We start from the raw sequence: 27,378 nt of genomic DNA, 5'->3' as shown, positions 1-27,378 counted from the left end.
TACACTTAATAAACTACAATTTTGTTATAAGTCCTGAGCGATGCGATTCATATTTTTGTTTATTATCTACGCTGAAGAGGACTGCACCCAGGCAAAATTTTTCCACGGACCGGAGGCAGAGGGGGACGGGGCGCAGCACGAACTTCAGGCGCGTAATACATACGACGTGCTGGGGGGGTGCACTGCAGCCCACTGCCATGCCATCCACGGCCCGGAACTGGTCCGCGGCCGGCGGTTGGGGACCCCTGCATTAAGCCATTAAGTTCAACCTTAATGCCTATATATAACCTGTCTAACAGCTAGTTGAAGGCAAAAAAAAACCCATCTGAAGCATCACTAATTTGCCAACATCATTGAGGTGCAGCCCATCCCTGACAAAGAGCTTGTAGTTGACTGAATAATCATCCCAGTTCTCCAGAAATCCAAAGCCCTCCTCCCTTCACCAATCTCCAACCACACATTAACGTTGCTCATAGCACATGACTTTGTCATTGGTATCTATGTGTACCAAGACCGCCGGGTCTTCCCCAGCCCCTCTAAGTAATCTGTTCCGCCACGTGCCGAACTCTAGCACCAGGCAAGCAACATACAATTCAGCATGTAGGGTCCTTGCAACCATACATGCCAATTCAGAGGTAGATAGACAGACAGATAAAAAATATTTTAACTCAACATACAAATTTGTTTCCACTAAATTATTTTTCATTTTTAGGAAAGACTCTAAGGCCTTCCCCCACGTATGCTGAATCATCATCAAGTCTTGATTGCAACAGAAGCACGAAAATTAATTCTTCAACAGTGAATGAGTTATTGTCAAGGGAAGCTGTCAAACTAAGTGAAAATAGGAACATTAATAAGCTCCACAGCTTAGCTAGCTGTGCAAAGTCAGCTAATATCATAGGATCAAAGAAGAAAGGGCGAAGCCTTCCATTACTTTGTAGTAGTTGTGAAATAGATAGAGCCCAGTTTGTAAAATTGTGCCTACGATCTTATTCTCTGCAAAATTTGCCAGGTGCCACCCAAGATGCCACCCAGAACAAATTATTTTCTCCAGATAAGGGTAAAGAAATATGTAACTTTGCTATAGATAAAGAAGGAGATGTACACAGATGGATTTCTTGCAGAGTACAACCTGTGAAGAACTTTAAGGATGAGTTGGTTGATGCTACACCAAGCAATAGCGGTGTGAAAAGTCAAGAGAAAATAAATTTGATTTTACAACACCTTACAAAGTCTGACAGTTCAGTTAGAATATCTATACCTTTATGTTCTACTAAAGTACAAGCAAAGAAATCTTCACAGCCTCCACCAGTTCCAGTCAAAAAATGTAAAGGACGGTTTGTTAATGGGCTATTTCATCTCCCCACTATTGACAGTGAGACAAATACAGAGGAAAGTTTTCTTTCAAATACAAAAATGGGCCCACTCAGCCAAGATGATTATCCAAAGCTTTCATATCCTGTGGGTGAATCCACTACCCCCACTTCTCCTAGACCTTCTTGCTTGCCCAAAATTCCAGAAACTCCTAGTAATACTCAGCATGCAGTAAAGCTACTCCCTGTGTATGCAAAAAAAATCTCATGTAGCAAAGGAAAAGATCTGCAGGTTTTAATAGAAAACAAACTGCTATCTGAGAAGATTGACCTCACAGAAGAGCCATATTCTGATAAGGTAAGAGCAACTACTTTTGTGTTCTATCCAATGTAAAATGGTGAGAATGATTGCTTTATAAGAGACCATACTCAGGTTTCTTCAAATAATAAAAAAGCTTGCCACCTAAAACCTGAAAACGAAACAAAAAACCCTTATAATAAATCAGCTCTGTAGTGTAAAATTACCCTTAAAATAGAAAAAACAACCAATGCTGGAAAAAATGAAATACATGTACACTAGTAAATGTTGAACCATCTGCATAAAAAAAGTATAGGGAAATTACCACCTCCAAAAAAATGTACATAGATATAATAAGTAGGATTTGGTTACCTAAAAAAGTATGCAATATTGTAACATTGCTTAATTTAAAATAAAATATTAACTTATTACCCAGAAAAAGATAAGTTGCACTTAAAAGTCAATCCCTTGGAGCAATCACCAATTAGTAGTGATAAAAATCAAAGTGGTAATATTAAGAGGATTAGTATCTTTCATATATTATTGTCTGTGTACATCTGTGATTCAGGTTTCACTGAGTTCTTAAACTGAACTTGGTGCACAACAAAAAGCTAAAGCATTTACAAACCACAAAAAATGAAGATAAATTGCAAATTAACTCATTGACACATTATACTTTAAAGTTAATTTAAAGGTGAACAATCCCTTTAAAAATCTCAAACAAATGTAATCCAATACTTTGCTTGCAATGTGCAGTTGCAGCTCTGCCTCAAAAAAAGAGTGGTTGCACCACTTCCTTGACTGATTTGCGCCCTGTTGTCATATGTGAATAACTGTGAATGCTAGTGTGAATGCTGGAGCTGTTATATAGGAGCCCACCTCACTTAGATACTCCTCAGTAACCTTTTTAGTACCAACCTGACTTTATTAAGAGGATGTAATAATGGATGTTTAATGCTGTACTTCCTGCATGTAACTTAGGCTAATAGCACATGTGGCTGTGAATCATTTTTCTCCATCTGCATTTTCTCTGCAAACAAAAAAAGAGATTATGTCCTTCCATTTGCTCTTTCCTGTATCTGCCCTTACAGGCATAAGAAAAACAGAGGCAAGGGATAGGGATAGGATTCTTTGCTGAATAACAATACATACCAGGCCTCTTTTTATTGGGCCACCCTGTCTTCTGACATTCTAAATAATTTCACCACAGTTATCAGCAGAAACTTGAAGTAATACCAGGAGTGGAAGTTTTATGGAAACAGTAAGATAAGTATATGGCATCCTGTTACCCAGAGCATGTTGTGTAAAGGAAATAAGGGGAAGAAAAAAACAAAGGAAAAAAGTGGAGGGAAATGGAAATGTCTGAATAAACCAGTTCAACTTGTCTGCCCTCTCCATGCTCTGGGATACCTACTATACAGATATTATCCACCACAGGCATATTTCCAAATAGTATCTTAGATACTTACAAGCATGTTCTTCATATTAAGGAGATATTAAGGTTTTAGCTTGTCTAACTTATTGAGGACCACAGCATGACTAGTCTCTAGTAGTTGTATAAACTCTCTGAATGTTGGTGTTGGAATGGAATGTTGGAGTGCTTGCAGGGGGGAGGGAGGTGTATTACCAGGAGCATCTAGTGCTGTGGCAGTGAAAGGGTTTAGTTGGTCTTGCAGTCAAGCTCATCTTCCAACCCTGTGAGTGGCACAGATCCTCCCATTTATTTCATGCTGATGTAGGTGCCAAGCTGCCATCTTTGGAGGGCACTAGTGATGTTCCATTGATTTGAATAATGGAGGCGTCCGTTTTCCCATTTTCTGTCAGTACAGTGTGGGAGGGACAGTGTGTCTTCATATGCATCAAGTCACACCCCAATTCTTTTGGTACAACTGCAGTGTGGTTGACAAAGGTCTGCTGAGGGAACCCTGGACGTACTGGCTGGATTGAAGGTGGCAGTAGCTTTAGGGTTCTCCTGTGTCAAAAGGCGCAACTGTGTGAAACAGGAGGCAGATAGAACTTAGTGGTGCAGAACACAACTATACAGAAGTGCAAGGATGTGTTGTTTTGTGCAAGTGCTTGAAGTCGTAAATAAAGAGACAAATTAAGAGGGACAAATGAAACTCCAAATAATAAAACTCCAGAAATTTATGACAGTGTCAGAAATATCAATCTTTGAGATTTAGAAATTAACAAATACATCCAAAGTTCAGTAAGAAAAAGCTTTGGAGGGGCCTGGCCATAGGCGGATTTTCAATAAGGCTAGGGAAAGCTAAGCCTCCCCAAACCTGCTTTGGCACCTTAAAAAAAAAAAAAAAAAACCTGGCTCCGTTTCTGCACTGTCCTGCAAATCTTCTCCGGGTTCTGCAGAAATCAGCTGTGCTCTGATTGGATCTTTCTTCTTGTGGATTCTCCAATGAGAGCACAGCTGTAAAATTGACCAATCAAGGCGCAGATGCAGACAGGGATCGGGAGATTTTGCAAACTGGAGGCAGTGCAGAATTGAAGACTAAAAAAAGAAGAATCTGCAGGCTGTAAACTTTACCCAAGAACCAACTTTGAACTATTGCTGCAGTTTTCATCCCACAGGTACTATACTGTATATGTTCTAAAGACTGACCCACTAGCTGAAATTAAATTGTTTTTTGTCACCTGACATCTATAATATCCCTATCCCCTACCCTAACAGATTGAGGGTAAGTTAACTTTTCCCCCTGACAAAGCTCATTGTGCTTTTATATATTTGTTATGTTTTTTTGCACTTTCTATTTTTACTTTTACTTTTGTCTTTTTTTTTTCATTTCTAGTTAGTCAATGTTGTGTATCCGTGCCAGTGTTATAGTGCCAGGGCCTGAATATCTGCCATCAGTACCCACTGCTCCTCATGGCATATAATATGCTGGTTTTGTATATAAAGACTGCGTCTCACTGTATATAACGTGCCTGGGATGTCAGTATCTGCTGCCTCTCTCTCTATAAAGCTAACTTAAACACATCTAAAGGGGAGGTTCACTTTTAAGTTAACTTGTAGTATGTTATAGAATGGCCTATTCCTAGCAACTTTGCAATTGGTCTTCCTAGTTAATTTTTTATAGTTTTTTAATAATTTGCCTTTCGCTTCTGCCTCTTTCCAGCTTTCAAATGAGGGTCACTGACCAAAAAGTATTGCTCTGTGAGGCTACAGTTTTATTTTTCCATGCAGGCCCCTTAACTATTCATATTCCCATCTCTTGTTTAAACCACTACCTGTTAAATAAGACCCTAGCAACCAGATAGCTGCTGAAATACCAAATGGAGAGCTGCTGAAGAACAAGCTAAATAACTGAAAAACCATTAAAAATAAAAGAGGACCAATTGCAAATTGTCTCAGAATATCAATGTCTACATCATATTAAAAGTTAATTTAAAGGTGAACTACCCCTTGAAGCTAACTGATCACAAACACAAATGGATGGAGAACCCCTAACAGAAGTGCACGTATGAATGCTTTTACATCCTAAGCATTTTAGGGTTAAAAAAAGCACCCCCACCCGCACTTTTGCACAGTATCCCAGGATGTCAGTGGGAACTGCAAGAGGTAGTTGGGAGGTTAATTTTTTACACCAGCAGTGAATCCACTAAGTCTCACATTAGCTGTAGGTCAGTCTGTAATAGCCTCTCCAAACAAAAAAGTCACCCTCCGCCTATGGGCTTGGCATACTGGCTGCCTGCCCTCTCTCTCACATCCCAAGCTCTAAGCTGCTAGTATTGCGGCAGGGTAGGTGGTCCAAGTTCCCCTGTCACCCAGGCCAGGCTCAATGACTGGGGGTATGCTTTCTCTATAGTTATGCAACAGGTATTGAGACAGGCATGAGCATAAACTAAGAGGCAACATGCAAACATAATTATTGTATAACATAGTCAGACAAGCAACATACATATTCATACAGGCAAGAAAATACTTCAGTGTTGAAAACAAGCCCTGTTAGGGTGAAGACACCATGGAGCTACTAGTAGCATCTACTTGTCACGGCTACAGAAATAGACAATGTTGATAATTGTCTTTATGTGTGTTTTAGCAGAGGCAATTCTCAGTATTGTCTATGGCAAGGTATTTTCTGGAGTTTAGTAGCCTTGAAAAAGTAGCTGCTACTAGTAGCTCACTTCTAAGTAATGCTGGCCTTTGCTTTAAGTAAAATGCAAGTTTGAGAAGATTGCTTTAGGTTCCTCTGAGATAAGCACACAATTAGTTACTTACAGGAGAAGGAAAGGCTAAGTCACTTGGGGGTGCTAAAATGTTAGGCACCCGCAAGTGACTTTAATCGCTTACCTTGTACCCCAGGCTGGTGCCCCTGTTAGGAGAAAACAGCACCAGCCCGGGGTACCTGGAGTGATGCGCTTCCTCCTTCCGGCTTCGTTTCGCTGTAACTACACAATAGGCGCATGCGCTGTCGAGTGAAAAGCTGACTTAAAGTTTGGCTTTTCACTCTACTGCGCATGCGTGCGCTCGTGAAGACGGAAGGAGGAAGCGCTGCAGCTACCCCGGGCTGGTGCTGTTCTCTCTGAGCAGGGGCAACAGCCCGGGGTACAAGGTAGGCGATTCAAGTCACTTAGGGGTGCCTAACATTTTGGCACCCCCAAGTGACTTTGCCTTTCCTTCTTCTTTAAGCATGATGACAGATGGGGATTTTTATTGCCTGCAGTTAAAACTGTGTTACCACAGATGACAAATCTCCTAAAATGCTTTCCTGCCAGCAATAATGTTAATAGCTGGTGGGAAAACAGGACTTTGTTTTTCGAAGTCACCCAAAGTGTGCTTATCTCAGAGCAACTTTAATCTCAAACAACTTGCATTTTATCATAAACAATATTGTCTCATTATTTTCTGCGTCTACATACAAACAAATCTGCAACATTTTCCAGGACACACAACAAAAATTTACTGTGTTATTCTCATACGCCTATGAGTGGGCGATATCGGGCGAATCCAGGCTAATTCCAGGGCCAAACGATTGAATTAGAACGACGGGTAAGGCAAAGTTGGTTCGGGGACCGAATCAACGAGCCGATCCGGTCCCCGATCCAACTAAATTTTTTGACCTGCCTGATCGAAATCTGGCCAATTTCAGGCCAGATATTGGCCGGGCAGGCCCGTCATTAGCTGCCGAATCAGTCTAAGGGACATGTATGGCCACCTTTATACAACTACAGGGATGCTTTGGCCTCTGCAAAGCAGTCCTACTTCGCCACTCTCTTATCCACACAATCTCGCAACCCCCAAACAACTGTTAAACACTTTCAACTCCCTTCTACATCCACCCACCCAACCTAGTTCTGCCTCCTCTTGTAACGATACCTGGTGGTCTAGTGGGGCGGCGGGGACACCCACAGTCTTCCTTAGGCACATATGCATTACTCTGCCTTTTAACACGCATGCCCACTTGCTTTCGGTTGCTGCCAATGTAGGTAACATAGTAAGTTGGGTTGAAAAAAGACATACGTCCATCACGTTCAACCATTGTGCCTATATATAACCTGCCTAACTTCTAGTTGATCCAGAGGAAGGCAAAAAACCCCATCTGAAGCCTCTCTAATTTGCCGCAGAGGGGAAAAAATTCCTTCCTGACTCCAAGATGCCAATCGGACCAGTCCCTGGATCAGCTTGTACTTAGAACTATCTCCCATAACCCTGTATTCCCTCACTTGCTAAGAATCCATCCAGCCCCTTCTTAAAGCTATATAATGTATCAGCCAGCACGACTGATTCGGGGAGGGAATTCCACAACTTCACAGCTCTCACAGTAAAAAATCCTTTCCGAATATTTAAACGGAACCTCCCTTCTTCTAAACGGAGTGGGTGCCCTCGTGTCCGTTGGAAGGACCTAGTGGTAAATAAAACATTAGAGAGGTTATTATATGATCCCCTTATATATTTATATGTAGTTATTGTGTCACCTCTTAACCCCCCTTTTCTCCAGTGTAAACAGACCCAACTTGGCCAGTCTTTCTTCATAACTGAGACTTTCCATACCCTTTACCAGCTTAGTTGCCCTTCTCTGGACCCTCTCTAACTCAGTCATGTCCCGTTTGAGCACTGGAGACCAGAACTGAACAGCATATTCTAGATGGGGCCTTACCAGCGCTCTGTAAAGGGGAAGAATAACACCCTCCTCCCGTGAATCTGTACCCCTTTTAATACAGCTCAAACCCTTGTTTGCCCTTGCAGCTGCTGCCTGGCATTGCTTGCTACAGCCAAGTTTATTATCTACAAGGACTCCAAGGTCCTTCTCCATTATGGATTTGCCTAGTGCAGTCCCATTAAGGGTATAACTGGCTTGCATATTTTTACAACCCAGGTGCCAGTTGGTCAAGATCCTGCTGCAAGGATGCCACATCCTGGATAGAATTGACTGGTCTGCAGAGTTTTGTGTCATCTGCAAACACTGATACATTACTTATAATACCCAAGTCATTTATGAACAAGTTAAACAAAAGTGGACCCAGTACAGAACCCTGAGGGACCCCACTGAGAACCTTATTCCAAGTAGAGAATGTACCATTAACACCCTCTGTACCCGATCCTGTAGCCAGTTTTCTATCCATGTCCAAATGACTTCACTAAGACCAATAGACCTTAGTTAAGAAAGCAGTCGTTTGTGGGGAACGGTATCAAATGCTTTGGCAAAATCCAAATAGATTATATCTACTGCATCCCCACTGTCCAGCTTCTTACTTACCTCATCATAAAAAGCAATTAAATTGGTCTGACATGACCTGTCCTTCATAAAGCCATGCTGATTACTGCTCATGATGGCATTCTCCAGTACATAATTTTGTATGTGATCCTTTAACAAGTCTTTAAATAACTTGCCCACCACGGATGTCAAACTTACAGGCCTATAATTGCCAGGCTGAGATCTTACTCCCTTTTTAAATATAGGAATGACATTCGCCTTCTTCCAATCCCTAGGTACCATACCTGATGAAAGCAAGTCTGAGAATATCAGAAACAAGGGCCACTGTAATTCTGACCCTAGCTCTCTCAGTACCCGAGGGTGTATACCATCTGGCCCAGGTGCCTTGTTTACATTTATTGTGTGTAACCCTTTAAGCACCATATCCTGTGTCAACCACTGTGTAGTTGGCAACAGTGCAGCTATTGGGTGGGACTTGGCCCACTGGCTCCTCTACTGTATACACAGAAGAAAAGAACTGGTTAAGCACATCTGCCTTTTCTGTATCCGCTGTAACCATATTGTTACTATGACTCAATGGGGCCACACCCTCAACCTGCATCTTTTTACTGTTAATATACTTAAAAAACTTTTTGGGGTTAGTCTTCGCCTCTGCCGCAATGCGCTCCTCATTTTCTATCTTTGCCCTCCAAATTGCTGTTTTACAACACTTGTTATAGTGTTTATATTCATTAAATGCAGCTACTGTCCCCTCTGACTTATATTTCTTAAAAGCTTTCCTTTTTTTCCCTATTAACTTTTTACCTCAGAGTTAAGCCACATAGGGTGATTCTTAACACTTCTACTTTTTCTTATTAATGGAATAAATTGAGAACAGTAATGATTTAATATCATTTTAAATGACATCCATTTCTGCTCTGTGTTTTTATCAGGAAACATAATGCCCCAATCTATGCCCTGAAGCGCTGCCCTTAAGGAGCTAAAATTTGCCTTCCTAAAATTCAGTGTCTTTGTTGCCCTAGTGTAAATTTGTTTCCTGCACCAAACATAAAATGAAATAACATTATGGTCACTATTACCCAGGGGTTCAACCACTTGCACATTTGCATTTCTGGGTCATTAGAGATCACTAGATCCAATATAGCATGGTTCCTGGTTGGCTCCTCAACAACCTGTGACATAGTTGTCATGCAGCAAGTTTATAAACTTGTTCCCATTTACTGTACTATGGCTCCAGTCAATATCAGGATAATTAAAATCCCCCATTATTATCACTTGCCTCAAACTAGCAGCCTTTTCTATTTGCAACAGGAGCTGAGCCTCCTCCTCCTCACTTACATTAGGGGGTCTATAGCATACCCCTACAATTAGTTTGGTAGATACTATCTGTGAGAAGCTCAACCCATAAGGATTCAGCTCCCTCTGTTACCCCCATCACTTCCTCTTTAATATTTGCTTTTAATTCTTGCTTAACAAACAGACACACTCCTCCTCCTTTTCTATTGCACCTGTCCCTCCGAAACAATGTATAACCCCCAATATTAACTGCCCAGTCATGAGACTCATTCAACCAAGTTTTAGCAACACCAATCACATCATATTTCCGCTCCAGTGCCAGTACCTCCAGCTCTCCCCATTTTACCAGTCAGACTCTCTGCATTGGTAAACATACATTTAATACTGGTACCAGCGTGAGAATGACGTGTAAACAACTTATGGGCCTCCCTGCCATTATCAGTATCCCGAAGCAAGTTTCCTCCCCCATTTTCCCTTACTATGCCCACTGCCTCATCTATCCTGTCTACCACAGAATTACCCGCTGCACCCTTCCCCCCCACTCCTAGTTTAAAATCTCCTCCAACCAAGAAGGTTTTTCTTCCTGAAAGTTCCTGGGTGTTTTATTGTATTGAATTGTTCCGTTTTGATCCTTACCTGTTACTGACTACTCTTGTATTGCTGCCTGAACCGACCTTTGCCTGTTTTGACCACTCTTCCGAATTCCGTTTTGGTACTTTGCTGTCTGATCATTTCTGTCCCCAGGCAGACCACTAACTACGCTAACGCGTTCCCCTTCTCCCTGTAGCACAGTTCTGGTTCCCTTGCCTGCTCAGAACTCTCTCCTTGGGTCTCTCACTTTAATCCTGGTAGCATCCAAGTAGCAAAGGGCTCCTCCCGACGTGAAAGGCGGCTGTTATTGGTGGAAGCATGAGCTGTGACCGGACCCTTGGCGCCTGTTCTGAGTTTTGGCATACCGACCGTGACACCTCTATCACTTCTGAGGACTTTGCTAGCTACTTCATAGATAAAATTCAAAAAATCAGCACGGAAATAAATTGGAACCCTAAGGACATCACACTATCAAATATTCCCTCAGCCGCTACTTTTCTTGCATCCTTTCCTGCACTTACCAAGGAGACGGTCTCCCTTCTCCTGTCCAAAGCTCACCTTACCACCTGCTCTCTTGATCCTATTCCTTCTCATCTCATTCCTCCTCTTTCAACTATATTTACTCCAACTCTCACCTCTCTCTTTAACCTCTCTCTCTCTACTGGCATATTCCCACACTCATTTAAACACGCAGTCATCAAGCCCATACTTAAAAAGCCTTCTCTGGATCCTACACTCTAACTATCGGCCGATCTCTCTACTCCCTTTCTCCTCAAAACTCCTTGAACAACATGTACATAACAAACTTTCACACTATCTAACATTGAACTCCCTACTTGACTCATTCGAGTGTGGCTTCCGCCCCCACCACTCTACAGAAACTGCCCTCACTAAAGTAGCAAATGACATACTCTCTGCCAAAGCAAAGGGTCACTACTCTCTCTTAATCCTGCTTGATCTTTCTGTAGCTTTTGACACTGTCGATCATTCTCTCTTGCTCCATATTCTATCCTCGTTGGGAATTCAAGATAAGGCTCCATCTTGGATCTCCTCCTATCTTTCCAACCATTCTTCAGTGTGTCCCATTCGGCCTCAACCTCCACTCCTCAGCCTCTATCAGTTGGGGTACCTCAAGGCTCTGTTCTTGGACCCCTTCTATTTTCAATCTACACCACTGGTCTGGGTCAACTAATCAGCTACTTTGGATCTTCCAACTCCGTTTCCCTTCCTGACATCACTGTCTGCGTGGAAAATATTAATAACCCCAGTTCCACAAGCTTACTGTCTAGGAGTCACATTTGACTATGCTCTCTCTTTCACTCCCCACATTCAAACACTGTCAAAATCCTGTCGGTTCCACCTTAAAAAACTTTGCACACATTCAACCTTTCCTCACTGGAGATACTGCCAAAATACTCATCCACACCATTGTCATATCTTGCTTAGACTAGTGCAACTCAGTGCTCTGCTTCCCCGTCTAAACTGTATGTGTATGAGTCTGGCAGCACTGTTCTTGATGGATTGGAGTGGGGACTCCAATCCATCATGAACAGTGCTGCCAGACTCATACACCTCTCCTCCCGCTCCACAAGTGCCGCCCCTCTCTGCCAATCTTTGCACTGGCTACCTGTCACATACAGGATTCACTTCAAGATTCTTGTATTCAGCTTTAAAGCACTCACTGGTACCACACCACTCTATTTAACCACCCTAATCCCCAAGTACACCCCCAGACGTAACCTTCGCTCTACAAATGACCTCCTCCTCACTCATAGCCTCCTCTCACTCATCGCCTCCTCTCACTCTAGCATCCAAGACTTCTCACGCTCTGCACCCATCCTCTGAACCGTCCTTCCCCATCTCATTAGGCACTGCAAGACTCTCCTAGCCTTTAAACGGTCTCTTAAAACTCAACTTTTCACTCAAGCCTATAACCTAAACCCCCCAAACATTCTCTACATTTATTGTCACTTTACACACCTACATGAACTCTAATGCCATCCTGGTTACCCTGACCTTATGTCTCAGCCCTCCCTTTTATATTGTAAGCTCTTGCGAGCAGGACCCTGCCCCTAGTGTCTCCGATCCTCATCCAATGTAACTGCAAACCATTTTTGTGAATTGTTTATATGTACACGTTAACTGTTCTGTCTTTTGTATGCTATATAAATAATAATAATAATAATCTGTCCTTTAATCAGGCCAGCTGCTTGCCTAAATAAATTGCCGGTCATGTGCACTTTGACCACCTGAAAGTGACCACGTCTGCCTCTATATGTCACACATACACTTTCATACCAGACATGTGGTTAGGACAAAACACTAATACCTGACTGCCCGGGGACCAGGCTGCTTGACAGAGAACATCTACTCTGTGAACAACTGGGGTAGGAAAAAAGAGAGTCAAGGATATTTACTTTGAGCGGCGCTACATTCTGCCTCTTATGTTTCTCAGCTCTTCACTCTAGACTAGACTAGACTCTAGATTTGTTTGTATACCTTCTGTGACATGATGACTACCTGTACTTGTAATTTTGGGGGTATTAGCAATGGTAGGCAGGCATGCAGAGGATCTGGAGCATAAGAGACAGGGATACGAATTCTTCAGGCAAAAACACAGGTTTTTTTAGGGTTAATTCATCCCAACATAAACATAAGTCAGTTCACAAACAGTTCAGGGTTATGATTTGTCCCTTCTTCAGGACTCTCACCTTCCAGGTTTACTTCCACACTCACTTTACGGGGTTTCTCACTGTCCCCAGTGACTTTCACACGTCCACAGTGACTCACACTCGTGAACACTCAGGCTTCACCTTAAGCCCTGCTGACTCCTCTCAGCTCTCATCCGCCTGGTCACGAGTCCCTCTGCTCCTTGCAGTGGCAGGCAGCACCCCCAGCTCCTCTGGGAGTTCCTGACACAGGCAGGCAACCTTCCTGCCCTGTGCCCTGCTCTGAGAGTGACCTTCACTCAGTCAAGGATCAACCTCCTGCTCAACCCCCAATCCTATTCAGGCAGCTCCCTACAGCTGGCCAACTGAAAATACTAACTGGAGTATGGAGTGGAGGGTCTTTCCTGCTCGCTCTCCCTCCATTCACTCCATAGACCTATTAATTTGGCTTTTCCTAAGCCCGTAACTTATACACTGCATTACCTGCTGCTAAACCAGGCATTTTACCTGGTGCTGTTTGTATCCCACCTTTAACACTGGTGGAAATACACCAAATAATGATATTTTCCATTGCATCTCTCACACTTCTTACAAACACACATTATACCAAAGCCTTGGAAAAGAAAAGGGAGTTTGTGCTTGCTGCTAGGCTTTACAACAAGGGCCGTGGGAGACGGGGAGATTAGTCGCCTGCGACAAATCTCCCTTGTCACGGGTAACTAATCTCCCCGATATGCCATCCCATATAGCCATGAATGCAGGGTTGCCTTGAAACTGAAGGGGTGCACAAATCTGCAGGTACAGATTCACCCATAACACTAGAATCACATGATTTACTAGTAATACGTGCCATTAGTTTGGTGACAGCTAGCATGGCAACATGTTGAATTAAAGCAATGCAACATAAGAAGGCTTTACACTGACTCAAATAAAGCAAAGCAGAAAATGTATCTAACACATATGAATATAAATATAGATAAAACTATACATGCCCAGAGGGCAGTTCATACCCCAACAGTGTGGTTCAATAAGGAACTGCAACCATATTTGTATTCATTGAATAAACTGGGAACTTAAATTGAATCTGGAACCAGAAACAGTTGCTGGCGTATGAATCCCCTCTTTCCTGGTAGTTCATCTTTATTAGTCTAGAATTTTTAATTATAACTTTACCAAAGTAAGGTAATAACACTCCATGAAACCCCATAACTCCATAAAACCAAACAATTTATGTTTATTTTTAATAATAGCAATGCTGACTAATGTAATCTCTTTGTGTGTGGCAGCATGGACGATATGGGATCCCAGAGGCATTAACTGAACGTTATTCTGAAGATTTAGGGCAGCCAGAGAAGGATGTGGCAGCAACAATGGACCTGATACGAGCTAAACATCTGATGAAATTACATCGTATGGCTGTATGTTTCTGCTTTCTTACAGTTATATTCAGATTTCGCTCATGAAAAAAATAAAAAGCTTTTCATATAAATTTAACCCTTTTTTGGCACACTTTTGCAGAAATTGGATTATACTCACTTCTCTGGACTGTGCTTAGTTAGAAGAACACGAATTCCCTTTGCATATATCTAAAACATACTGGGGAACTGGGATTTACAACTGGGATTTACAAGGGCCTCCACCTAGTGGGCACTGAGGAGCACACTTCAGGGGAATTCCACTAGGAAAATAAATCACACAAAGTTTTGCAGCAAAGATGAACTTTATATAACCATTTAGAAAATGTGATAACCGAAAAAGGCAAACAATATAACCCTGCTTTGGGAAACCCGTGTGGTTTTAACCAAACTTCTGGCTGAGTCTCTCCCACACTCCATTCCTGGCGGAAACACCCTTTCCCAGTTCAGTCTTTGACAAAGTCCCATACCCAAGAGCTCTTTAGTTTCCCAGGTAGTGCTACATGCCCCCAAAGTACCTCTCCCTTTTGGATAGGCAGTTGCTCCCACGTTGCAGGCACTCCATCAACACCTGTCCTCACACAGGACACACACACTGGAGACTCACATGGAGGTAAATGCATTCACCAACAACTAAGCAGACCTCTCTCTTGATAGTCTGGAGCTTGATGCAAAGCAGAGCACAAGTGGCTGGTTACTCACTCCAGATGTGGTTCTCTTTGGCTGGAACTGCAGCAGGGGACCTTTATAACCTGCTGGTCCCACCCCAGATATTTGGCTCCCTGGATTCTCCCGTTCTCCCAGAAGTGCACTGGAGCTCCCAGCCAATCTCTCCAGTCTGTAACTGGGCTAGATGATGTCATAGACAGAAAAGCAGGGGAAAGAGTTCTCTGATCCCCTACATAAACTTGATTATTGATTTTCACCTGTCCACGTTCAGGCAAACAATTGGGTGATTTTTCTGCAGTTGATTGCTCTGGCTTGCTGCTAAATGGGGATTTCATGAAGCACAAAATTTATTTTTTACAACTGTTTAACTTTTTTTACAAAAATATGTAACTCACTTTTTTTTCAGAAATTGTTTGCCTAAACATAGACTGCAAGGATAGAGATATCTGCCCCTTACTGTATTCCCAAATACATTTCTGCAGCTAGTCAGTTGTGCTGTTTTTTCGAACTACAGTGTACAGGTATTTGAAGTTTTAAATCAGATTCCGTAGCCACAAACGTTAAACTGCCCACAGACTACCCAAAACCAATAAGCCCAATTCCATTACAGTATTTGAGCTCCTTCTGCTTCACATCACATACTCAGTGGTATCTGTCAGCAAACAAGTCATTTACATTGCTATATACATTTTGTGACATACTTTTTTTAAAAAGGTGATCTAAAAACCATCATATTAAAGAGTTATATTTGTTTTTAATATCATTTAGATACTGAGTGGAGGACTTACTGAAATCTGCAGAAAACCTGTTTCACCCAGACATATTTCATCAGTCACAGATTGGCTTGTGTCAGTTGGACTTCCCATGTATGCTCGCCCTCTTGCAGAAGCAGGAATTACAACCTTGAGTACATTGCCTTCTCTTTCACTGACTCATCTGCAAAAAGCAGGGATAAAGGAGGAGAGACACATAAATAAGCTCTTAAGTGCAACAAGAATTCTAAAATCCATGTGTTCAGAGGCTGTAAACAGTTCAGTTTTTGATGCACAGTGAGACCTGTCAAATCTTGAAGTTATGGGGCTAATATACTAATACTAATAGTGCCAGTGCAGTAATCAATAACAGTCAACCATTATTTTGTTATAATCAATACACTAAAAGTTATAAGTTAAAGAAAAACTCTGGTTGTTATGGGTGCAATTTAGTCAGTGTTGTGTAGTTATATGAGCTTGAAAGTTATGTGAAAACATATTTTTTGCAATATTGTTGACCGATTGTAGTCATTCTTGTAAAGTGGGCCATTAAATATTTTGTGTGTCAATGTATTGAATTGGATTTAATGAGCGTGAGCTAATTCATTTGCCATTTGGCTGCCTTTTGTGGTTTATCCATCATAGCCTATATATAACTTTTGTTGCCTTAAACAATTTTATAAAACTGATTGTTAATTGCTACTCATTCTTTAAATAATAGAGAAAAACCAGGCAGAATCAACAAGCTAATATTTTTTATCTTCTATGATATTCTAAAAGTTTCCTAGTAATATGGCATTTCTCATTTTTAGATTTTACAGAAAGTAATTCCTACTAAAGTATGCTGATATTACTCAATCAGGTTGTGGTTGCCATTTTCAGAATTAGATTGAATCTAAGCCAGCACCACCTATGAGCAATAACAGACCATTGTCAGAGACAGCTCAGCCTTACTATACATATTATAAGTACATGTTGAAGGGATTCACCTTTGAATTAACTTTTAGTATGATGTAGATAGTTCTAGAACAATCTGCAACTACTTTTCATATTTTGTTATTTATTTTTTAGTTATTTCATTTTCAGTTAGGGAGTAGTCATAAGCGAAATTTTTCGCCAGTCAAGGATTAGTGGTGAATTTCCACGTTTTGCCATTGGTGGATTTTTTTGCAAAAATTCACTGTGGAAAAAATTAGCTGCGGAACCAAAAAAAAAGTTGTGCACATGAAAAAAAGTTGCAAGCATGGCAACACAGTTTTCACAGTTTCACAAATTTTTCGGCGAAGCGAAATGGGACAGATTCTCTCATCACTATTCAGGAGTTCTCCAGTTAGGAGTTTCAGCAGTTATTTGGTCCAAGTTACCTTGGCAACCAGGGAGTGGTTTGGTTTGGATGAGAGACTGTTATATGAATAGGAGAGGGCCTGAATAGAAAAGAAAGCTATAAAAAGTAAAAATAACAATAATAATGTGGCCTCACAAAACAACAATAATTGTTTGGCTTCTCGGGTCAGTGACCCCCATTTAAAAACTGCAAACAGTTGGAAGAAGAAGGCAAATAATTAAAAAACTATAACAAATAAATAATTCAGACCAATTAAAAAGTTGCTTAGAATAGGTCATTCTATAACATACTAAAAGTTAGCTAAAAGGTGAACCATCGCTTTAACCAATATGGCCCTTAGCTTCATAATACAATATTATAAATTACTAGCTGAACCGAACTTAAGTGCAGCAGCCACATTGCCTTATGGCTGTGCTACAAGGTTTACAACATAAGTCTCAGCACTCACCACTTCTGTATGTGATCTGGATGATCTTATACTTCCAGTTTGGCCACTGGGTTTCAACCATGTGTAGTAATGCACTGGAGGCAGAAACTCCAGCAGCAGTTTAAAATTGTGAAAGTGACCTATTAAAGAATCTTGCCAAACTGGAATATATATATATCTATCTTTTCCCTTGATCCACCATTTAGTGAGTGCTCCCTCAGAGATCACATGACCAGAAATAATGCAGCTCTAACTGTAACAGGAAGAAGTGTGGAAGCAAAAGACAGAACTCTGTCAATTCATTGGCTGATGTGGCCTAGCATGTATGTGTGCCTTGGCTTGTTTGTGTGCATTGTGAATCCTAATCCCAGGAGGGGGCCCTTAATTCTTAAAATGGCAATTTTCGATTTAGGAGTATCCAATAGCACCTACTACTAAAAAAATATATTTTTATGAAAATGGTTTATTTAGGTGATGCAGGGTTTTACAAATGAGTTTGTTTATGCAATATATTTTTATAGAGACCTATGTTGTTTGGGGGTATAGTTTTCCTTTAAGAGAGAGAGTGAAATTGCCCAGGCCACTACCCATTTTTAAAGGAATAAAAATGGGTACCCCAGGATGGGTTTGGGGTGCTATAACCACTTGGAAGTTTGGCCATTCTTCCTGCAGAGCAACTGCACTTAAGTAAAGAAATACACAAAAAGGCAAAAAGGGGTGTCATGGGTGCACTCCAAGCTAAGTAAAATACACAAAGTGCAATGAAAGTGCAACTAGCCACTCGCTAGTTGGCCAGATTAACTACAATCATACAAAAGAGAGGGGTTTGATCAATGTAATTTTCCTGTTGCACTAGTAATTCAGTATCTATGCAAGTGTGTATACTTTAAAAACAGTGGGTTTTAGTTACAAAGTTATGATCATAAAACTGAAAAGCCACCACCTCCTCTGCTGGTACTCTGTAAATCAGTGCTTTGCTGGTGGTCTGCGGGTTGACAATTTGCTGGCAACTGTGTCTTAGGCAAGTTCCTACACTACCCACCCCAAGATTCTGCCCTGCCAGGGGCTGCGGGGGCAATGAAAACAAAGCTCATGTGGCTGCATGATCAGTTTAAAGATACTGTATATCATTTTAAGATTTTATTAATTAAAAATCTAATCTGTAATCTTGTGAATGAATATTGTATGCCAAGCTGCAAAATTAATATATAACTATAATTCATTAGGTTTAAATGAAAAAATAGATGCTTATGAGAGAAAGGATTACATGTCACAGAATCCATTTTGTTAACAAATGAAAATTTTCACAAAAAATTTAAATTTAAATTTTTTCAAAATTAATTCTGTGGAAAAAATACTGGGAGAAAGCATACTTATAAATGAATAACATGCAATCTTTAATTGGAGTTAATTTACTGGTATTTCTTCCCACTCTTTTTAATTGGAAAAATATAGATGACAATTATAATACTGACAATATGATAACTTACATACATAGTAACCTGCCTAACTTCTAGTTGATCCAGAGGAAGGCAAAAGACCCCATCTGAAACCTCTCTAATTTGCCACAGAGGGGAAAAAATTCCTTCGTGACTCCAAGATGGCAATCGGACCAGCCCCTGGATCAACTTGTACTAAGAGCTATCTCCCATAACCCTGTATTCCCTCACTTGTACTAAGAGCTATCTCCCATAACCCTGTATTCCTTCACTTGCTAAGAATCCATCCAGCCCCTTCTTAAAGCTATATAATGTATCAGCCAGTACGATTGATTCGGGGAGGGAATTCCACAACTTCACAGCTCTCACAGTAAAAAATCCTTTCCGAATATTTAAATGGAACCTCCCTTCTTCTAAACGGAGTGGGTGCCCTCGTGTCCGTTGGAAGGACCTACTGGTAAAGAAAGCATTAGAGAGGTTATTGTATGATCCCCTTATATATTTATACATAGTTATCATAACGCCTCTTAAGGGCTCTGGCACACGTGGAGATTAGTCGCCTGCAACAAATCTCCCGTGTCTCGGGCGACTAATCTCCCCGAAATGCCATCCCACCGGCGAAAATGTAAATCGCTGGTGGGATGGCATACGCGGCGGCGTGATTTCAGTGAAATCGCACAAGTTTCCTCTCGAGACAACTTGCACGATTTCACTGAAATCGCACCGCCGCGTATGCCATCCCACCGGCGATTTACATTTTCGCCGGTGGGATGGCAATCCGGGGAGATTAGTCGCCCGCGAACAGGGAGTTTTGTCGCGGGCGACTAATCTCCCCATGTGCCAGAGCCCTAAGCGCCTCTTCTCCAGTGTAAACAGACCCAACTTGGCCAGTCTTTCTTCATTACTGAGACTTTCCATACCTTTTACCAGCTTAGTTGCCCTTCTCTGGACCCTCTCTAACTCAATAATGTCCCATTTGAGCACTGAAGACCAAAACTGAACAGCATATTCTAGATGGGGCCTTACCAGCGCTCTGTAAAGGGGAAGAATAACCCCCTCCTCCCGTGAATCTATACCCCTTTTAATACAGCTCAAAACCTTGTTTGCCCTTGCAGCTGCTGCCTGGCATTGCTTGCTACAGCCAAGTTTATTATCTACAAAGACTCCAAGGTCCTTTTCCATTATGGATTTGCCTAGTGCAGTCCCATTAAGGGTATAACTGGCTTGCATATGTTTACATCCCAGGTGCATGACCTTACATTTATCCACATTAAATCTCATCTGCCACTTAGGTGCCCAAATTGCCAGTTGGTCAATAATGGGTTATTGATATTCCCATTATCTTCAAATAAAAAATGTATAAAGTACATAACATTTTAAAATAAGGTCCCTTTAACATAAGTAGTATACTGGCTATTTAACATATTTAGACTGCAATATGAATTAGGACAACTTTACATAGTAAAGTTGCATGCTTTTTTAAAAATGAATTCTCAGCAACAATTAATCTAGAATCATCATTCTATAAATTCTATAATCATTCTGTCAATACAGCATTATTTCTGTTTTTCTATTTGTTATAATGTTAATTTAAAACAAGAAAGAATGGATTCCAGTTGTGCTTGTTATTGGTTAATAAGTAATTTGACTGACAGAATTTTTCATTCAATTGATTTTGTGGAAATAAAAACATGAGTTTTGTGAAACTTAGGGGCAGAATTAACAAAATGTGAGTTTCAAACATATAATACATAAAAAATACATAATAAACACCCATGTTGTATTCATTCCTATGGGATTTTTAGAAGCGTATTTATCAAACAGAGTTCTTACTTTCACCCACTAATAAATATGCTTCTAAAAATCCTATTGGAATGAAGAGAACTTGGATGAGTTAGCTCTAAACTCACATTTTGATAAATCTACTCCTTAGTGCTGAAGGGCAAAGAGCAAACAAAGAATTATCAGACTTAATAAAGACATCTGCACAAACAACCACTTAACTTTAAGTTACATAGAAAGAACTGGCAAAAAACTGTGATATATTCAAATTTGCATATTCTGCATAGTGTGGAAGAGATGTTTCCATTAAAGGAACATGTTTTTTTCAAAATGCATCAGTTAATAGAGCTTCTCCAGCAGAATCCTGCATTGAAATCCGTTTTCTTAGTAGAAATCAGAATAGCACTCAATAGTAAGAAATACAAGTCTGGCTTGGGACTCCTTCAGTTACATGGGAGTAGGAGAAACAATAGGTTCTAATGTGTACCACTGGCTCCTTCTGAAAGCTCAGACTCAATGCACTTTTTATATAAAGGTATAATATATATATATTATATAAAAAGAGACAGCCATGTTAACCAATCATATTTTAAAGACATGTATGTATATAATTATAGATTACTTTTAGTCACTTTTGGTGTTACTGGTCCTTTTATTGGACTTTCCCTATATTCCAAGTTAATTAAAAATGCTGTGTATTGTTCCATTATAAGAAGGGTTTATAGTCTGCTGTTACTCAAAGGGGGTTTAATCAGTGACGTAACGATAGGGAATGTGGACCCCACAGCCACAGGGTAAGCCCACAGAGATAGGATGTCTGGTAAGAATTCCCTCTGTTGTCTCCTGCATGTCTTCCCATGCATTTAAATAAATCACTGTAGCAGGGGAATGGCAGAGTTGGGGCCCCTGGGTGGCGGGGGGGGGGGGGGGTTTGCAGGTTACAATTAGTTATAATTCTTCTGTAAACATGTCTCAGAACCAACGTACAATAAGAACATACATTTTAGTCATATAGTATGGCAGGAACTTTGGCTCCCAGAGTGCTCCCAGGAAGAACTGTGGCAGACCATGGTAGGAACTGCTTTGGAATGTTTGCCTTCAACATTCTCGATTGTAGTGTTGTCCAGAGTGCTTTTCATCATCAATACCAGCAGTTCACATGCTGTTCTTGTGAATAGGAGGCAATGGCTGGTGGGAAAGAATTGTCAACAGTTCTTCATGGTCAAATTATGTGCCATTCCCCCTAATTAGTGAATGATATATAAATAGTCCATATATATACATATATATATATATATAATTCCAGGGCAATTCTCGGCTTGCGACTCTGCAGACTCTGCCAACTGCTTTGTGATTTGCCCATGCCAAAATCTGCTCCGTGTGCCTGCACCTGGGTCAACAAAGTGGCAGGTGCAGGGACATCACAAAGGAGTTAGGGGCATATTCTCGGTCTGTCTTTATCCACAGGCTGAGAATCCACCTGGTGTGGCACTAGTCTTAAAGCATTGTTCCATTCAGGTTTAAATTATTTTACTTCAATGTATAATTGTATACAAAATAGCGTATTAAATATATTTAGAGTAGTAATCAGAACGTTCTACTATTATTTTGACAAGACCAAGTGACTGTGTAAGATAGCTTTGTGTAGCTCTGCCAAATGTTACAATGTAATTTGAGCAAACCATTAACTTTGCCTTTTTATGCATTCTGCATATTTATACCACTGATCAGTAAATCACAACAAGTGATACCAGTTGTTATTCAATTATAGCTCTAGGATTCTGGTGGGATTCTGAGAGCTTTTGTTCCTCATAGTGCATATGACAATCTGAGCTTTTCTTAATTATGAAACAAAAAAAAAAAAAGGAATGCACAGGTATCTGCTTCTCTGTCTCCTGTAAAACAATATACCCTCTATCTCCTATCCTTCTGTATTCTAAACGGACATCTAGTTCATGTAATAAATAAAATTACATTTCAGGGCTTGTTCAATTAATGAATATTATGGGTAAAAACTTTAGATGTAGTACTGAGTAAGTAAAAAAGACATATATTATTGTCGGTAAATTTATACTGATGCTTAGGGATAACTGACATAATACAATTTCAAAAGCTAAAGTAAATCCCTTGTTAGGGAAATCATCACTAATGCTTATAATGTTGACCATAGCTTACCATTTGTCAGTGAAATCCTATATTTTGATGTGCATGTGCTCCTTGCTTGTAAAAGGGAGTTTTACGACTGCTGGGAGACCGGCGCATGCACTTACCTCTATCTGCGTCCCTGGACTCGTCGTCTCTGTTGCTCATTGGCACAAATTTTAGCGCCTATGCGATAGGGGTTTGACACTGCTTGTTGGTGTGTCGTAATGGCAGTGGATGCTCTAACGTCACTTTGCCTCCAAATTCAAAGTTAAATAATGCTATTTTGTTTGTTTTCATTGCCCAGACCTTACCTAAAGCCTTGTTTTGTTTGCACTACTGGTCTTTAATGCTGTATCTTCACTGCCTACCCTTGACTATTTGCCTGACTCTGAAGTTGCCTCTGCCTGATCCCTTTTGTACTGTGTTTCTGCACCAACCTTGGCAGTGTGTAGAATCCCTGTCTTTCCCACAGCAGAAAGCCAAAAGGGCGTTGGTGAAAACCAGGGTTGCCAGGGCTTTTCTAATTCACGTAAAAGGTTGGTATAAGACCTTTGCTTTTGTTTTCTAACTTGTAGGAGACTGTTCAATTTTAATTGCTGATTGGTTGCTATGGGAAACATCACCAGTGATAGTGGCTGACACACTATAATAAATATGCCCCTAAGTGTATGTAACATCCTGCTGGATTTAAACCAGTGACCTGCAGGTAACTATGCAGTCTGCCCTACCTCTGCACCTCTGTTAAGTCTTTGGTTCGAACCTTTTGATATCCTTGCATTTTTAAGTAGGCATGGCTTGTTCATCATAAGTCTGCTCTGAACCCACTTGCTGCCTGTTATAGATCAAGCTTGCTTGTTCCTAGGTGCACTGAATCTTGTTGTTATTTCCTGCTTCCCTGGTCCTGCCTTAGTTGTTTTCTGGTTTTGACTCTGGCTTGTTCTTGACTTTGAGTGTGTCTCATGATTCTACATTTGTTACCTGGTACTGACCTGGCCTGTTTATGTCCAGCTCTTTTCTTACCATCTTCTTTTCTTTTGTATACATTTGGCTTCCTTGCCTGCCCTTGTGGTAGTTACTGGTTAGACCGGGTGGCACCTGAGACAAGCATGCCTAGATAGAAATCAATATTCTCCTCCAGGGGTTTGCCATATGTGAAAACATAATGGGGTTGATTCACTAAAGGTCGATAAGCGCTATTGCATGTTTTTTTGTGTTAAAATTTACGCGATAAATAACGATTGAATCGTCAAAGTAATTTCGCATGCATTAAATCGCACGCTACTGCAATGCGTTAATTTTAACGCATGTGTTAATTCGCGCGTAGAAATAATACTAACGCATGATTCACAAATACATATGAAGCGTTAAATGCACTAAATATCGCATTAGTCTGTGGAAAGATTAACACCTACTTGGGGCAGGTGGTACTTAAAGAAAATTGAGGTTCGTGAGCTTTTGGCAACACAACATGGACTTTGCAGTGGGATTTATTCAGTTATGTGTTGGCCCTAGAGTCATGCATCCTCCAGTTTTCAGGGAAATTATCATTTTCAGAAAAGTAGTTTTCCGAACGTAATGGTTACGTGCGTTAAATCGTGCCTTAAATTGTGCACTAATATAGCAAACGGTGAAATATATCGCGCTCAGCAGGAATTAACGCACGCACACATCTAAATTAACGCAAGTATCTTTTTAGTGAATCGTGCGTTGTTGCAAAAAATAAGAAGCGATAAAATTTTTAACGCATGCTATAAATAGCGCTCATTTTAACGACCTTTAGTGAATCAACCCCAATGTGTAGTGCAAATTTTTGAGGCACCCATTGGTCCAAAAAATAAGGTTGGTAATGTAATAACAAGCACAAAGTTATTCTAGATCTAGAAGTTTGTATTATGTAACTCAAAAAGTTGCTTTCAGACAGTAGTGTTAATGTTGTCTGATTATTGAATGAAATGGGTTTCAGAAATAAAACAAAACTTTGTACTGATTTTGACTAGCCAACATTTTTTTCTAGTTGTATAATTACTTTACTGGACATACTAATCATTAAGAAATTAGTGATTTATCAATGTGTTTTTCACATTTTTTTTTGTGCTAAAACTTGCAAATTTCAAATTGTGGTTCAAAAATATAAATGTCTGCTAATAATTAAGTGAAAAAACTTGAATGTAAAACTTCAGCATATAAAATCTTGCAAGTTTATGTAGAAGCAATGGAAGCTGTCCTAGGCAGCCAAGCATATTTTTTTGCATTTTTTTTACCCCAAGTTTGTAACCTCGCAAATTTGAAGAATTCAAGTTTTTTTCATTCAAATGAATGTTAATAAATAAGCAGTTGAATTTTTTTTTTAAAATGCAAGTTTATTTGAATTAAAAAAAAAAAAACCTCTCGAATTCACAAACTCGAAAATTGATTACTAACATCTATTTAGTCCTAAGTCTAGTAAAACAATGTATTATTGTCTGTTAAAGGAAAATTATACCACTGAGCATGGTAGGTCTCTAAAATATATTGCATAAAGCCAAATGTAAAACACTGCTTCATATAATTAAACCATTTTCATTAAAATACATCTTTTTTTAGTAGTAGGTGACATTGGATAATGTTTGCTTATTATTGCCATTTTAAGTACTAAGGGCCGCTTTCTGACTCAGGAACAGTTGACTGTTCTCATATATAAATCATGGGCACAAATACATGCTACATTGAAGGTTATATCAATAGACAGAGTTCTGTCTTTTACTCCCACTCTTCTTCCTGTTAAAGTCAGAGCTGGATTATTTCCTGTCAAGTGATCTATAAGGGAGCACAGAGAACATTACAATATGGTTGGTAAAAGATGTAAAAGGGCAATATTAACTGATATAAATAATAATAAGTTACGATTCTTTAATAAGTCACTTATTGTGATATAAATGAACTGTTTGCAAAACTGCCACAAAAAGTCACAGTGATAAAAATTTGCCAAGTGAGGAAAAAGTAAGTCAAAAAAAGTTGTGCGCTTGCGCATTTCGCAAATTTCAGCAGCTTCACAAATTTTTCATCGATGCAAAACAGGACATATTTACTTATCACTTAAATTCATAATGTAATAACTTATTTTGAAGTTGTAAGTACATTTAATATTCCTGATGTCACTTAAATTAGCTTCAAACCAAGAAAATGTAAAAAATAAATAAATGTATGTGTAAAGATCATTGTACTGTCTCTCAGAACTTGTCAAATGTGTAGAAATCAAACAATATCTAAAATAATTGTTTTTGTTCATAAGAAAACAAATATATTTATTTCATTATCTGCATTTTCTATATCTAAAATGTTTTTTGCAATGTATTGCTTTATCCTGATTTGCTATTAATAATATGCTGTACTGTAGAAATGTTATTATCTATTAATTCCTGTGTAAACCAACATTCCTTTTAGAAGCTGGCAGCATTCTGCATTGAAAATCTGTTTCCAACCTACAACCAACTTCATTAAAAAAAACTACTTGAATTACTTGTGACATTAATTTTAGCCATGCAACAATTCCAAAATTAATATATACAGAACAGATCCAAAATGCATACTTGTGAAATAAAACCAATTAACTGGAATTTAAATGAAAGATATGGAATTGAAAGGTCTTGCAAGTGTCTCTAAAAGCTCATAAAGCTTATGAAGTCAGCTAGCAACATTAGCACACATGTTGGTCATGTAAAAAAAAAATAATTTAAACAAAAGAAAGTATTTGCCAAACAGTTTTTCCCTCCTGCTCCGTATTTAGCTGGGTAGCCCCTCACTTGTCATTAGAAAAACACACTGCTCAATGACAAATCAAAGCAAGTAATCAATAACATTTCCGCTGGCACCTACCACCCTTTTAATTAATCCAGTTTATCCACCACTACTTTGGAGCAGCCTTTAATTTTTTATCAGTGGGAATCAGTGAGTCTTTGTTTTGTCCCAGAAACGACATACACCATTCTTTAATAAGGGTTTATACCTGGAAAGAAGCCTCACTCACTTGCCACTACTCACTTTCCAGACTGGATCAATACACTTTAATATTTGTTAGATCTGCCTGTCTCTCAGTATCTTGGCGTTGTTGATTTTTCAATGCAACACCAGGCCTTTGACCTATTTACGGTATATCGATGACATACTTATCATTTGGACAGCATCAGAAAAGGAAATATTGACATTCCAGCAAAGATTCAACCAATTTCATCCCATGATTAACCTTACCCTTAACCATTCCTCTTCACACATCAATTTCCTGGATACCAAATGTTAATGTAATGTACCACCATCTACATCAAAAATGGAATCATACAAACATCCCTATACCAAAAGCCAACAGGCCATCCATTATATCTTAGGTGGGACAGTTTCTATCCACATCAAATCAATTGTTTTTAGCCAGGCTCTGAGGTACAACCGGATTTGCTGAAACCCTGATGAAAGAAATAAATTTCTCCATTCCTTACGGAAAACTTTTGTGAATCAGGGCTACCATCCGTAGGTTATTGATGATCAAATCCACAGAGCAACTCAAATACCCAGAGACACACTCTTGGAATACAA

The 27,378-nt window shown here is 39.8% G+C and overlaps 1 protein-coding gene across 8 annotated transcripts in view; it reads left to right on the top strand.

Annotated features, from left to right (window-relative positions):
• Positions 1–16,359, top strand: part of sash1 (SAM and SH3 domain containing 1) — a 254,021-nt gene extending 237,662 nt beyond the window's left edge. For all 8 annotated transcript variants that reach the window (XM_018094286.2, XM_018094288.2, XM_018094285.2 and 5 more), the window contains 3 exons: positions 713–1,671; positions 14,125–14,256; positions 15,691–16,359. In XM_018094286.2, the coding sequence (XP_017949775.1) occupies positions 713–1,671; positions 14,125–14,256; positions 15,691–15,975 (1,376 nt within the window). In that variant the 3' untranslated portion in view covers positions 15,976–16,359. The remainder of the gene's footprint in view (positions 1–712; positions 1,672–14,124; positions 14,257–15,690) is intronic.
• Positions 16,360–27,378: the final 11,019 nt, after the last annotated feature.

The sequence above is a fragment of the Xenopus tropicalis genome, chromosome 5 (genome assembly GCF_000004195.4).
Source record: "Xenopus tropicalis strain Nigerian chromosome 5, UCB_Xtro_10.0, whole genome shotgun sequence".
Taxonomy (NCBI): Eukaryota; Metazoa; Chordata; class Amphibia; order Anura; family Pipidae; genus Xenopus; species Xenopus tropicalis.
Note: the sequence above shows the minus strand (reverse complement) of the source record. Positions and strands in the feature narration are given on the sequence as shown.